The sequence below is a fragment of the Platalea leucorodia genome, assembly GCF_965183815.1.
Source record: "Platalea leucorodia genome assembly, chromosome: 4".
Classification (NCBI taxonomy): domain Eukaryota; kingdom Metazoa; phylum Chordata; class Aves; order Pelecaniformes; family Threskiornithidae; genus Platalea; species Platalea leucorodia.
The window spans coordinates 72982669-72998154 of NC_138826.1; the positions used below are offsets into that span (position 1 = coordinate 72982669).

The window sequence follows — 15486 nt, forward strand, 5'->3', positions numbered from 1 at the left end:
GGGGCACAGGACACCGGCGCTCCCCCGCCCCTGCTCGCAGCAAACGCCGGCAGCTCCCGGAAAAGCCACCCGGGAGCCCTCGGCCAGCTCAGGGGCGACAAGCGCGAAGCCTCCCCTGCCCCCCACGGGCACAGGCGCACCCTCAGCCCCAGCAGGAGCCCGCAGCGACGGCGAGGCCGCCGGGCTGCCCTCCAGGGCGCCGCCCCGCCGGGCCGGGACCACCCCCGAGCAGGACGGGGCGACCGATAACGCTATCGGCAAGGCCGGGGAGGCGGGCGGCTGCCCGCCGGGCCCTGGGCGGGGAGGAGGAAGCGCGGCGGGGCCCGGCCCGGCCCGGCGGGAGGGGAGGGGGAAGGGGAGGTCCCGTACCCGCGAGTCCCCGCACAGCAGCAGCTCCGGGTAGCTGAACTCCACGCAGCCCTCCTCGGTGGGGTCCTTCAGCACCACCTCCAGGCGGACCGTCTGGCGGAGCGGGAGCGCCTCCTGCGGCGGCGGCGGCTCCTGCCGGCTGCTCTGGCGCGGCGGCGGCGGCGGTAGCTGCGGCGGCGGCGGCAGCGGCGGCGGCTCGGGCCGGGGGGGCTCCCGCTGCGGCTGCTGCTGCTCGGGCCGGCCGGTCTCGCGGGGCGGCTCCGGGCGGGCGGCGCTCTCGCGGGGCGGCGGCGGCGGCTCCGGCCGGGAGAGCTCGTGCGGCGGCTCCGGCGGCGCCAACAGCGGCGCCTCGCGGCCCGCCGCCGGCGGCGGCTCCGGCTCGCGGCCCCCCGGCTCCCGCTCCAGCGCCGGGCTCTCGCCCTCGCGGCGCCTCACGGGTGACAGGCTAATGAACGGCACCCGGCGCGGCTCCGCCATCCTCCGCCGCCCCCCCCCCACCCCCCGCCCGCCCGCCCGCCCGCCGTTCGCCGGCCCCCGCCTCACGCGCTCGGTGACACCGCTCTCCGCGCTCCCTCCCACCGGCTCCTCCTCCTCCCTCTCCCCTCCCCCCTCCGCCGCCCGGTCGGAGCTGCCCCCTACGTTCTCCTCGCCGCCTCCGCCCCCGCCATCTTGGCGCCCCCCCACATAAATAGAAGCAGGCCCGCAGGCCGCGCAGGCGCACCGCCGAGACGGACGCCGGCGCGCCGCCCCGCGTCGCTGTTGTTATTGCTCGGCTTCCCCCCGACGTCAGCGCGGCCGCCGGCGCCTACACGCCGCCGCCGCCGGCGCCCGCCCCCAGTTGCCTTGGCGATGTGCACGCCGCCCGTCGCCGGCGCCTTAAAGGGCCCGCGGCCCGCCCGGCCGCTCGCCACCCTCCCGGCCGCCCCGGGGCGCCCCCGCCCGCCGGCAGCGCGTCGCGGGGCAATGGCGGCCGCGCCGCCGCCTCCCCTCCCCCTCCGCCTCGCGGCTGCCTCGGGGCGGCCGTTGGCGCCAGGGGAGCGGCCGGGGCGGGGACGCCCCCTCCCCTGAGGCGCGGGGCGGGAGGAAGGGGCAGCCCCGGCCGGGCCGCTCGGCGCTGCTGGCGGGGCGGCGGGAGCCCTCGGCGGGACGGGAGCTGCCCCCGCCGGCGGCAGCGGGCGTTTGGCCGGGCCGTGCAATGCGCGTCCGCTCGGGGGAGCGCGGGATGGCTGCCGGGCCCGCGGGCCTGCTTAGAGGAAGGCGCTCTGAGGCCTCTTGAGTTCAGCAGCTGTGGGTCGGTCACCAGAAAAAAAGCACGCCCGAATCCTAAGCGCGACCGAGAGTTCAGTTGCGGGGCAGACCGGCTGTTTCCAGGCTGCAAGGGCGACGGTATGAACGCGTCTTGTCTCAGCGGCATCCGCGCTCGCCGTCGAAGCGCTGCCGGATCGGCTGAGGAGATGAGGGTTTGACAACATTGCTCCGCAAAGGGCTGAGCCCCAGCCTGCTCCTGCAGAACAGCGGGCGCTGCTCTGGTAGCCAGGCCGTCCTCTGAGGGAAGGTAGCCTGTTCTGCGGCCATGCCTGGGCGGTAGGGTACCAGTTCTGGTTGTGGATAGGCGAGGAAGAGTTGTCCTCCAGACGGGGGACAACGCAAGGAAGGCAGGGTATGAGCAGCAGCGAGACTTCCTTCGTGAGCGAGGGCTGCCTGCAAACAGTGCAAGTGTTTCAGTCTCACCACCTACACTGACAGACTGGTGGCTGGTAGTTCCAGATGGAGGTGTGCCACCGAGGCACTGCGAAGTTTCAGGAAGCTATGAACATCTTCATGTGCATTGTATTCCCCAGCTTCATTGGAGCAGAGAGAAAGGCGGTCTCATTTTTTGCTCTTTTTTAGCCTCAGAAATACTAGGTAGGAGAGGTTTTGTTCTCTTTTTAAAAAGGTACTCATATTATGCAAAGCAAACAATTTACATATGTATATCATTTTGGATAAGTATAGCAGACCATTCTGTGCAGCGCAGCACATTACTCCACTTTCCAAACTGCATTCATCAGATTGCTTTATGTTTTCTTCTCATTGTGTGTGAAGTCTTTTGACTTGACTGCTTACTTTCATCTAGACTCCAGAGAAGATCCGTGGCACTAGAACGGTGTTACTGAAAGTTATGATTTCACTAACAGGGAATGGATGACATTCCAGAATACTGCTTGCAGCAGGAAGTCAGTGGAATGACTGACCTGATCTGAGAAACATAGGCTGTCTCCTTTTGAAGCTTGAAAGGCTTTGTTGAGCTTCGTAGTCAAAGGGACTGGTTTTATCTTAAAACCATGCATGTTCTAGTATGACTAGCAAGCTCAAATATAAACGTATTTGTAAAAACTTACTTTCAGTGTCATAATGAAATTATTTGGAAATCCCACTTGTTCTCCTGGTGAGAATTTCACACAGCTCTCTGATGATGCGCGTAATAGGCAATGTATTTCTGGATTCACACTGAGTGAGTATCGCTAAGCTCCAGACCTGCAGATCCTACCAGGAAGATTCTAGTTCTCATCAAAGTTTCTATGTAGTCTATGTCATTAAACCTTGTGATGGTAGAAAGGGGGCTTTCCTCAACAGAAGAGCAATTTATTGCTCAGCAAACAAAAGTCTTATGTGCACGGGCTCTTCTGCAGCTCTGCTGAATGCTTGTTTTCAGTTACCAGATGGGAGACTAGACATTGAAATAATAACAGGAACACAACAATTTATGTTCGCAGGTAATACTTGGACATATCCTTGGAAAGGGGTGAAGATGTGATGTGCATTTTAAGTATCCAACCTAAAACTCAGTTCTGTCTTTCAGTCCCCTAAGATATGTATTCTGAAGTAATGAATGTAGGACAGGTACTCCACGAGAAAATGAGTTTTGCAAGTATCTGAATTCAGTACTTTTTAAATTATCTTGGTTGTAGTGTAGATACACCTGGAAGTAAATCCCAGTCAGATTTTTAACACGCTTTTTAAGAAGGAAAAAAGTAAGCTGGATAGGAATAACTCATCTGATCCATGATAGGGCTACAGAGAAAAACAGAAGTAGTTCTTGGAAATAGTTCCAGGTAGCCATTTGTTCTAAGTTATGAGATTGCAGACTTTGATAGTAGAAGCAGCCTTTCACATGTAAGGTTTTCGTAGATATTTACTGGTTTGTTTATATACCCCCCCTTCCTCTCGCTCTTCTGGGAGTTTAATTAGACAAATAAACCCTCATATGTTATTTAACCTCTGAGCATCTGGAGCACACATCTTTTTTACGTGGCTCAACATTTGTTTATGCAACTAGACAAACAGTAGTTCTGGATCTTTGAATTTAAAGTGAAGTTACCAAAGGCAGCTTGCTCTGGATCTGAATATCTGAACTAAATCATGAAGAAACTTGGCAGCAGATCCAAGCATAGCATTCACTGGAATATGTTATCATTACATTTGGTCTAAGATACTGGAAGCACTCAGGAAAGACTCCCAAGAAACAAACCAAATCCACCAGATCTTAAGTTCTCCAAGAATTTAGTTTTGAACACACCAGAAGAGTTCCAGGCTTGTGTCATATCAAACAGTTTCAAGAGGAGTTAGTTTTGTATTTTTTCATCATTGTTTTTCGTTTCTGCTACCTCTTTTGTTCTTTGGCATTAAGCTCTGTCTCAGGTATTGTTTGTACATAGTATAATGTGCTGCACTTGTCAGGGGAGCACAAATTAAAAAAAAAAAGTAATTGGATATGTTTTGCCAGTTATTTTGCTTTCTCTCAGGATATGACCATGTTAAAATAGTCCAACATAGAATACAGGTTCCTTCCTTTTGTATGTTATCTGAAGGACACTTAATAATAAAAGTGTCTCTTGAAAGAGACGTGTTAAGAGTTTTAAAAAAAAGTAACAACTGCAGAAAGAGAGTAATTTTGAAGTGAATTTGAAGCTGCTTTTTATTTAATTGGTGAAAGCCAGTATGAGCAGATCAGACAAAGTGGATGCTCAGAACTACAGGTGCTACAGCCACATCAGTGAGTGGAAGTTTCTTGGTCTGACTTTGTTTCAGATACAGAAAACGACGGAGACAGCCCAGTGAGCCACCAGAGGCCTCTACCCTCATGCAGGTGGCATCCTCCTGCTCTGGCTTGGGATGGCTTCTCTGTCAGGGAGACAAACCTCTAGCACTCTCTCTTCTTTTTGGGCTGTTCATTGTGTTAGAGTCAGAGCTATGCCCCGCTTCGTTACAGACCAGTGCTAGCTGCTCTCCTGGACCTAGTGGAAGCTGCTATTCTGCCTGTATGGCTTCCTCTGGGCTGGACGCCCCACAGCAGCCGGCCCAGGGTCCCATCGGAAGGCAGAGCTGTCCTTATGATCAGTTGTGTCTGTCTCCAGGGAGCTTGCTTTCAGTTTCAAAGGCTGAATACTTTACTTCCCTGAGCTGTGAGGCTGTTGCCCTAGGATGGGAATGTGGGGGAAAACATGTTCTGCTTATATCAATAATAAGTTTCTCCACTCAAGCTTAGGTGGCACGGGATGGCAGTCTGTCTTCTGCTTTGCTTAAGGTGAGGACTGGGACCTACATTGAGATAGAAGCTATATTGGTAGCCAGCTCATGCCTGTGCCAGTCACATCTCAGCCACTCAAAAGTCTCCAAGAGATACTTCTACCAGGTTTGGGCTTTGGTTTTTTTTGTGAGAATATCCTCGTTTTCCACGGGTTGCTTCCTCACTATATCCTCCTGGTGGCTTGATTTCTTATGGTCCAACCAGGCATCTTGTTGATCCTCATGGTCCTTTCACTGAAACTGCTGGCACAGCAGCTGCAACTTTCATTGCTGTGTCAGGAGAGGATACAGCTGCAGGTAGGATGGTGTTTGTGTAGCTTTTACTAGAACTGCTGTTGCATCACAAGAATCCACTGCACCAACAATGTGGCTGGCATTGCTGGTTTTCTATTTAATGAGGCTCTTTGAATTCAGGTGTGCTTTTTTTTTGAATTTGTCTTCCCTCCTACAGTTTTACTAAGTTGCTTCCTGCCAGATCCAGAATCGAGGAATAAAAAAACTCCTCTCATTCCAAAACCAAGCACCAATGCCCTGCAAACTGTTTGGAAAACTAATTTCTTTTATCTACAGGATCCTTCCCCCTCATCTTTTTTTTTTATTCTTTTAATTCAAAATACCATTTCCTGCAGAACATACCTCTAGCTTTCTCTGCTCAGGCATGTGCGCTTAGAGTTGTTACCAGCTGCTCTGCCACGTCCTTAAAAAGTCCAAAGTACTCTATTCAGTGAAGTAAACAGTGCTTTAGAAGGACTGTAGGCAGGTAGAGAAGGGCCAGATGTTGGGACTAGAAAGAGTGCATTAGCTTCAGGTAATTAGGATATACTTTGCCAGGGCAGTAATACTCACTTATCACAGTTTCAAGGCAGAGCAACTGTGGCTGTGAACTTTATCCCATGCGTTGGTATATTGCTCCCTGTGAACTGGTCAAACCTTGCTCCTTGGAGAATGAAAGTTTGAGCCTAGGAGACACTGGACTCCTTTCAAGAACTTCAAGAAAAGCTTTGAACAAACCGGATCGAAAATTCAAAGTTTCAATGACAACAGAAGTTTTAAGAGCAGCAACAATGTTTATGCAAAAGGTAGTTACTGCTCCTGTAACTGGAAACACTTTTTACCTTTAGAAGTGGATTTAGGTGCATCTTTTGTTCAGTTCCTGAGATGAGGAATGGTCTTCCAATACCGTGTTGTGTGCCAGGACAGCATGAAGGGCAGTACTAGGTATGTAGGAGGTAGCTGATGAAAACAACATGATGGCTTTTATCTCATATTAAAAATAAGCCAGAAACCAGAGCGAGTCTTCATGTTAGAAAAGTGAAGGGATTTACAGGACTGCATGTGTCATGGCAGTGCAAGTTCCTCAACCAAAGGTGGGGGTGTTATCTGTCATCTGTGCTGTTCACGTGCAATTTCTCAATGAGAACTTCAAAACTGACACAACTGCTGTGTGACTAGTGATTTTTATGATCTACAGAGTATAGTAACATTCTTTAAGCTAATAAATAGAATAAGATCATTAACTTAAAGGAAACTCAGGGAAAATGGAAAGCTTCAAATGCTGCATTTACATGGAATAGCAGATTAGGAAGAGAAAGGGATGAGAGAAAATGGAAAGAAGAACTGCGTCTTGGCCAAGGAAGAGCAAGCTGCTCCAAGAAGCTGCTGTTGGGAACAACTTTCCATCCTGGAGAGGAGGTGAGATATTAAGACATTAAACATCAGTTCTTAAGTGGGTGCATTTACCAGGCAGAATGCTGGTAATTTGTTCCCTCAGATAACGGTAGCAAAGTCAATTCTAACTAACAAGATAAGAACGCTTTTCTAGTTACATCTTATTTTTTACTTAATTGTTATTCATTGTTTCTGCTTCCTGTGTCAAGATTTCTTGCCAGAACAAGCATGCGACCTTCGTCTTTAAGCTTTCCTAATGTTAAGGGTGAACTCAGTTGAGGCCGACAAATAAGCTGTAAACTTCTCCAGTCTTAACTGAAATTAATTTGGGAAAGTCAGCATCTGAAAGGTTTTCTCTGCCAAGCAGTGAAGATGAGTTTGAGGTCTAAAATCACTAGGAAATTCCTCCTTGCAAGTGTACCCTTTACTTTTCTAAGAAGGAGGAGGAAACAGAGGCAAAAAAATTATAGATACTTTCTAAATGGTCAGAAGAAAATTAAAACCACCGCATTACCAAAGATAAAATAACCTTTTAGCTAAAATCCTGGAATTTTCTTGGAGATCTAAAGAATAGCAAGAAGGGATACATCAGAAATAAACACAGAAGAGATTTTATAGAGGAGTACCCAGTAACACACACACACAAAAAGCTTTTTTCATTAAAAATACAAATATCTAGAAAGGGAGCAGAATTCTATGAACTGGTGAAGGACCTTAAACTGGGGAGCATCTGCCTGTCACATGTTGATTGTGTCTAATAATGTCACTTAAACCGTACTTATGCCGAGTTTAAAATTGAAGAGGAGCTGCCTTTGGAAAGAATGGATTTCCTTAATGGTAGCTCTTTTATGATTCACACCTGCCCATTTGACAGTGTAAAAACACCTAGGTATTTACAGAGATTGAGAGGGATTATGTGCTCTGGGGAGTTGTGCCTCACTTTTTTCCTCATTTGCACCATTTCTTGCAGTACGGGACGCTTATCTCCGATGAAAAGCCTGTTCCATCAGGCCAGCACCCCTGGAGGCAGCCGAAGATTACCAGCCTGTCTGAAACATTGGAGTCAGGTTATTCTCTTATCTCTGCTGGTTTTATTCTTCCAGTAGTAATTAAAAACACACAAGAATACATGAGTCACAATTTCAAGTAGCTACCCCACCCACCTGTAACACGAATGAGAAAGACTGGCCGTGTAGGGAATTCTCAGTTTGAACGGCAATTTCTACACTAAAAGCAGTAGCAGTGCTGTTTAATGAGGTAAAAGGGTCTGGAAGGAATTCTCAGCAATACAAAAGCAATGTGCCATAGATTTGCTCTTGCTGAGGGTTTTTCTTGTGAGTGCTGACCTAGGACAAGACAAACACTCTCAGTGCCCATGAAAACAGAGCCAGTCAGACTGCAGGCCAGACTAGCTTTGGTCACTCGCCACTGTGATATTTTCTGGTTTTTTGGTGAAATACAAATATTTTAATAATTACCAGAAATTTATTTTGTTTATTAAATACTGTAATATATTAAAAATGAGTCTAGTTACTGTTCAGGAAACAACTGTCAAGCAACGTTCACCCTCCCAAAAAGGAGAATTACATATAATACATATGTGGATTGCAAAGCAACCTTCTACGAATCATAAAGACATACAACATAATATTTGGCTGTGACCTTGGAGGAATTTTACCTTGGAGAAATTTTCTTTATTTTTTCTCTAGTTCCCCCTTTGACTTTCAGACTGATTTTACAAAAACTCCAATTTCCTAACCATTTTTTTCAATGCCTCTCAGCACTTTGGACACTGCTTTTACTTATATAACGTTCTACCTCTAAATAAGGGCACATTATCACAGACAGCTGAGGGTGATTGCACAAACAAATTACCACATTTTTAACATTCATACAAGCTTACGATCAGAATAGTCAGAAGCATGCTTTGCATGTGCAGTTCAGCATTTTCATACTTCCATGATTTTATTTCCAAGCCAAATTGCCTTCAAAAAGCAAAGCACATATTCATCGCCGAGAATTAACTACATACCGAGCTTGCAGATTCAACACAAAGCTGCTTTTGAGTTGCCACAGCATTAAAAATAGCATCTGAAAAATTACTTATGAAAAACGATTTTTCATACATGAATAATTTAAATAGACAAATGTCATTTTATTAAACTCTGTTTTCTTACCACCTCAAGTTGTATTTTGAGAAGACACATGAAATTTAAAGATTTTTGAGCATAGTAAAACAAGTGTAGAATAGCAGCAATAGCAATGATGATTTTAAGAACAGAGTGGATGCTACATATCAGAAATGCATGTGAAAACAAGCTACATTTTCTGTACGACAGCTGTATTTCAAATGCCATTTTCCTGGCCTTAAAAGAATTCCCCCTTACATTGATAAGTAATTGTACAGTCAGATTTAACTTATATTGAGTACTTATCTGAATATTTCCTCACCGTTTTAAGAGACTGAGTTATTTCTTAGCGTTGTACTTATTTCTAGTCCTCCATAGGACTTAACATATTTTACAAATTTGAATAAATCTTGCCTAGAATGCCTCTGAAGCAGAGCGAGGCAAGTAATGCTCAGAGGTGGGGCGAGGGGAGGAAGAGATAAGTGGAAAACAGCAGTACTTCGGCAGTACTTCGTGGTAGTCCTGTAAGGCCAACCACTTTAGCGGATGGATGGGAAGGGAAAACACTCAGTAGGGAAGGAGAACGTGCAGAAATGAAAAGCGGACACAGCGACAGAACCTGTTTGGGAATAACTAGCTAAACTGAGTGGGAAGTCTTGTAAAGCTTGCCTCAGAAGTCACTTTGCTGTGACCTGAAAATAGCTGTTCTGCCTTTAAATGGTGGGCAAAACCACCGTTGTTTTATATAAATAACCAACTACTCAGTTTGTTCAGTGATGACTAAGTTCAGTGCATGTGGCGTCATGAATAAGTCAGACAAAAGTAAGATTAAACTTGTAGAATACAAATGTTATGATAACCATCAGTATTGGGAACATACCTGGCAGTTTAAGACCTGGTTTAGCGGTTTTTGTAATTTAATTTTTCTAAAGTTTTCTTAGACACAGCTATCACACATGGATTGATATTCAAGAGAGACATTTACTTCATGTGATAGGAATTAATTCACCAGCTCTGCAAAGTAAGACATCGTGTTTTGTTGCATAATGGCTACCCATATAATGGCCTCACCCACTGATGTGAGGCAAGAAAAAGATTACCAGCAGCTTTAGAGTAGACAGGCATAATGATCCCATCACGCTTAAGCAGGACAAAATTGTCAAAGGAAATTATAGCTGCTACAGTGCGCAATGTAACTGTTCGAATTGAAGCATGGTTCTTTTCTGCATGACATAAACCATCTCAACATTATTATATGTATTCTTAAAATACATTATTGTATATTATATAATTCTGCATTGTTGTGTGTGTTTTTTCACAGAACTGACCACATGGAAGTTGCTTGCAGCGATGAAGGAACAGATGGTGGAGTCTGAGGCTCACCACTCTTCCCTAGTTAAGGGCCAGCTTAAAGTGTGGTTTGAGGACTCCAAAAAAGCAATGCAATTCCTGGGTCCATGAAAGCGCAATGCAGAGACAACAGCATAGGTAGTATTCCACCTTTCAGTTTCATTTAGCTGTATCTGAGAACTGCTACAAACTATCCCATAGCATATTTCCTGTCAAAATAACTTAAGTCCCAGGTTCTTGAAGATCTACTTGTAAAAGCATTTTGAAGTCCATTACTTGTTTTACTGCATTCATTACTTTAAATTCTCTTAAAGAATTATTAAGAATAATGTGGAGCAATTAAGCACGATACAATGTGTAAGTATGAATTGAAACAGAAGTTCTCTTTTTGAAGAATATAGTGTCTTCTCAAAAGTCACAGCTCTTACTAAATATAGATTTTTATTTTTAAATCTATAAATAGATGCTAGTGTAATTCATCAATTAAGCAAGACCTATAAGGAATTTAGGAACTGTCCCTTGCCCAGAGATGTGAAATGCCTGCTTCATTTACTCCAAATGAAAGTTTAAACTCTACAAAGTCAAAAGTAAGCTTTTGGTGTGTGGCTTCTAAATGTGATTACAGGGGGAAAAAAAGTTGTTTCAAATTCTGCAAGCAGCCTTGAACAACTGGACCCATCAGTCTTTCTGGGGTGCACTAAGGTTCATCTAATAAAGAATGAGTGGGAAGTATTAACTCCCACGACATAGATTTTTTACAAGTTTAGCTGAATACAACAATATTGCAGTTATACAAATGCAATACATAAATTTCTAATGTCATATACCTAATTTAAAAGAATAGTGTAATACAGTATCCATTAAGGTACATGTTAGAGAAGTTGAGAATGACAAGTGATGAAAAGTAGCCATCATTAATAGAATGTTTTTGGGGTTTACTTTAGTAGGGTCCTAGAAGGATGGAGGAGCCAACGTATCCCTTGATGATCCAGATATAGATGTAAAACAGCACTAATAAAAGGCTGCGGAGAAACAGACTAGTAATTAGCGAGGATAAGATACTCACACAGAGTGATCTGCATAAGCTGGAAAACTGAGCTTGTTCAAACAAAATATATTTTTTGTAGAGCTAAAAGTAGGCTGTCTCTTCCGAAAGGCAGACACTATCCTGGAAAATACCAGTTCTGGAAAAACCCTAGGTGTCATGTCACAGTCAAGAAGCAATTGAATGCAAGCTCCCCCTGTGATAATATGGCAAAAAGGGTGAATGCAGTCTTTGAGTACACATGTAGCAGAATAGCGAGCAGCAGCATGGAGGAGCATATTCCAGTGTCACATACGGTGATAAATTATGCCCAGTGCTTCATGGCCATGTTTTTTAAAAAAATCTGTTGACAAACTGATTGCCAGTTTTCCAGCCTGGAAAATATCCTTACAAGGGATGCTGTCTTCAATACAGACAGAGGTGACTTGCTTGCAGCTGATGCATACCTAAAGATGGGGAAAAAAAAAACCAACAACCAAACCCCAAAAAACCCACGCCACCAAAAACCCAAACCAAAACAAAGAATGCTAGGCTTTAATGACTAATGGCAAAGATGAATATTGGAAGAATCAAATGTTAGAAAACAAGACCAAACAAGCTGAATTTAGAATTAAAGTACGATTTCTAAAAGAGCAAAGGCAATTTAACCATTTGAATAAATTGCAAAGTAAAACTATGGATTTTTCATTGTCCACCTTCAAATTAAGACTTTTAAGTTTTTCTGGCAAAGGTTTTTATGGAAATCCAAGTTATTGGATTCAACACAAAGATTAGCAGATGAAGTCTACCATCTTGCAATATGTAGTCAGGCCAGATTATCTAGTAGTCGATTAAAGACTTGATTTTAATGGTTACTGGTGACACTTTCATGCAATTATCTGCTTAATCAGTGATCATATGAATAGATGAAATGGGGAGAGGGAAGTCTGGAAAAGAAACGCAAAAAAGAGTGACTGGAAATTACTTCTGGAGATAATACAGGGAAAATTTGTTTAAGGAGTAAACCAATGGGCAAAACCTTGATGAGTTCCTCAATGTACGTATAGGTCCCACCTAGTGAAGCTACACGTAGCAACAGCTATACACGTAATTTATTTTGTGTCTTAGAAGCTAATGGCCAAGTTCCTTATTCAACCTTAGACCTAACTTTCTTAGGAAGATCAACGAGCGATCTTCAAGCTGAGGGAACCACGTAAACCTAAATGCCTGCTACAGTCCACAGAGTTGGAACATGACGTGACTTTTCCTTCACAGGGAACTTGCCACCTCCAGTTTAGTACATTACTTGGCTCCAGCTGTTACTGCACTTAGAAGTTCTATGCCAGATTCCAGAATTAATTCAAGAGGGTTGCTGCTATTTTGGATCAGTTCAGATGCTGGCCAAAGCGGATGTATCCTGGAACTCACTTGCAGCAACAGACAGGGTAAACGTCCTCCTCGGCAGCGTAATTCCCTTAGATGTTATTGGCATGAATGTTGTTCAGGTGTTACCGAGTTTAATTAAAGGTCATTTTCCTTATTATCAGGAATGGGTCAGCGCCCAACTAAAAGAAGTTACATGCCATTTTGGGTTTGGCTTTCTCTACTGGTCGCTATTAACGACATGATTGCTAGCACAGTACCTTCTGTGCATTCTCTATAGCTTATTTTCCAGAATCAGATGCTTATTCAGAGCATAAGAAGTAACTGTATTTTCCATACTCTTCCTTGAAATTCTAATGATGCAGCAATTTCTTTCTGCCTTAGACTCTCTTCCAGTACATTATCTGAAATGCCACTGTTTCAATTTTATATTCACTTACTCCCAACCCAATAAACTTACCTGTTTCCCTGACTCTGCACATGCATCCTTCACTGCCTGCTTGTTCTGTATAGGTCGCTTTTGTTGTTGTTTTTCTCCACATCTGCCTTCACTCCTAGCTGTCCTATTTAGAGTACCTTGACTCCTTAAATTTCCACAGTTCATGGAAATAAGGAAATGGGCAGGGATAAAATTTTGTTAACTCTACCTGAGAAACAGCTTTAGAAATTATTTATTAACTTCCCTTTCTGTACCAGCTAAGGCAACTCCTACTCACACCTCTGTTCTTTGAATACGATCTCAGATTAAACAACGGAAGATGTTCTTAGAACATATTTCCAAGGTAAAATAAACATCAATATTTCAGGACTTTTCTTGTTCTGCATTTTAATAGCACCTACCTATCTGTTCCATTACCAAGACTCTAAATGCTAGGACAATACGTAATACATCTTTTATTTCATCACTGCTCAAGGCAAAGCCCTGCAGTCCCCTGTTCTTTATGTCTTAAATGACAAAAGCTTTATTACCAGTCAATAAAATGCACTGTGCTAAACCCCACATTATTTAGCATATCAAATATGACTTTGTGACTATAGTGAATAAAGGTGAGGTTTTCAAAAACTTCTTCACTTGTCACAGACAGAGAATTTAAAATTAGTCCCCAAGCCCTTATGCTGCAATGCCATCACACTTATTTCAGAAGATTCAACCAACATGTAAAATGGTCTGCAATGGATTTGGATGCTCTTCAGCTCTCCTGCAGGTTAAGCTTCAATAAAGGGAGTAATTAGATGCATTTAACATCTGCTACAAAGCCACCAACATGATTTTTTGAAGCTTTGTACCAAGGCTCATAATTGTATTCCCGATCTGTTTCCAAGTTAATTAAAGTGGGAGGGAAAACAAAAATGCCTTTTACAAGTGAAAGGTGTTTTCTAACTGCTTTCAGTGACAATACTTCTCCTTTCACACCTCTTTCAAATCAGTGTAACACTGCCCCTGCTGAAAGGCTCTATTATTGTTGCTAGTATGATGGATCAGTTTTCTAGATGTAAATGCATGTAAATGCAAGTAGCCACAACTATCAATGGAATTCTAGATACCTGAATGATGATACTCACAGATTTTGCTTAAAGCAGTAAAAATACTGACATGCTATATGGCAGAAAGGCGTATATGTTCCTTATACACCCAGCCTCCTTATTTTCAGCATCAAACCACTATAAAATCAGGACCAAGGCCATTGGCTTGCCTTTGACTGATTATTGAACGTACATTTAATGACCAGTCACAAATCTGCCCTCTTACACAGCAAAATGAATATACTATTTCAAATTCTTCAGTATGAAGCAACACAGACCAACAAGACATTCAACTGTAGATTCAGTTAAGAGCTTTAATCAAAGCACAGACAGTACAGAATACAGTATTCTGAGTTTCCCCCCAAAAGATAAAAAAATACTTTGTCAGTATTTTAAAAATTTACAAATTGTAAATTTTCCTTTTACAAATAATATACAAATGTTTTTTGCTGCAAAACATATAATACATTTATATGTTACAACTGTTGCCTTCTTTTAGAATTATATATTCCCTGAACTGTTCTCCTTAGAAAACAGGAGAGTATAATAAATCCAAAAGTATAATAAATATATTGCTAACTAGGGTGGTAAAAGCTGAAGAAAATTAGTCAAAACATACACTTCTTTCATCCATAAGATTGCTAAACTAAGTGGATTACTGACATGAATTATATTAACATGAATACATGTTTTAAGTGTTAGGCCTCAAGGCAAGATTGAACAATACAGTCGGTCAAATCTCCATGATCTGAAAAAGATGGTACTGTCATGCTTTGCTACCAACCTAGAAAGCAAATAAGCCACTTCGAAGCTTGGCATTTTGGGTCGATTAACCCTTATCTGCACAACTAATGGTAAGAGAGAAAAGAATCCTTATAGACAAAAATAAGAGGTGAAGGTATTAGTTATTGAGATTTATCCAGAAAAGGATAGTGCTCAGTTTGTATTTTACACCGGACAGATAATATATAGCAGTCTTTATCTGATACCCTAGTACTGGTTTTTGGTTGTCACCATCATTCTCTCTACTTGCCACCTTCCACCTCTTGCTGAAGTAGATTTGTCTCAGCCATTTAATAAATGATTCTTCTCCAGAGGCCAGAAGACTTGCTGAAAAAAACCCGCCACAATGCACTCCAGTAACTTGGAGTTGAGAAATCTGGGGAACATCTGAGGAGCACTTTGACTTGTGGACAGTTGGAATTACTACTAAAAAACCGAGAAACTTTGAATGAGGAATAGAGGGTGGTACAACAGAAAAACTACCAATAAAGCTTTAATGAAAAAAAATTCTTGCTGAATGTTTTGCAATCTCACTGCACTACGCTGTTGCTCAGCTGGGTCAACCTGCTTGATAGTCTAAAGTCCTGCAAGGAAGGAGATACCCAGAATGCACAGGAGAAAGCAAGACCCACATATTACAGCCACACGCACAATAGTAACTGACCCAGTGCATTTTGTGGCACTGAC

General features: G+C 43.8%; 1 protein-coding gene and 1 long non-coding RNA gene across 5 annotated transcripts in view; one reads left to right on the forward strand and one right to left on the reverse strand.

The window, feature by feature from the left end:
* UBN2 (ubinuclein 2) overlaps positions 1-856 on the reverse strand; it is a 52391-nt gene extending 51535 nt beyond the window's left edge. For all 4 annotated transcript variants that reach the window (XR_014228067.1, XR_014228068.1, XM_082310793.1 and 1 more), the window contains exon 1: positions 370-856. Coding sequence is in view for 2 of the 4 variants with exons in the window: in XM_082310793.1 (XP_082166919.1) it covers positions 370-846 (477 nt within the window). In the remaining 2 variants the exon portion in view is untranslated. The remainder of the gene's footprint in view (positions 1-369) is intronic.
* Positions 857-3374: 2518 nt separating this feature from the next.
* On the forward strand, positions 3375-10212 carry LOC309589267. The gene is made up of 3 exons (XR_014227887.1): positions 3375-6630; positions 7577-7673; positions 10057-10212. It is a non-coding gene; the product is annotated as an uncharacterized lncRNA (long non-coding RNA).
* The last annotated feature ends 5274 nt before the right edge of the window (positions 10213-15486 follow it).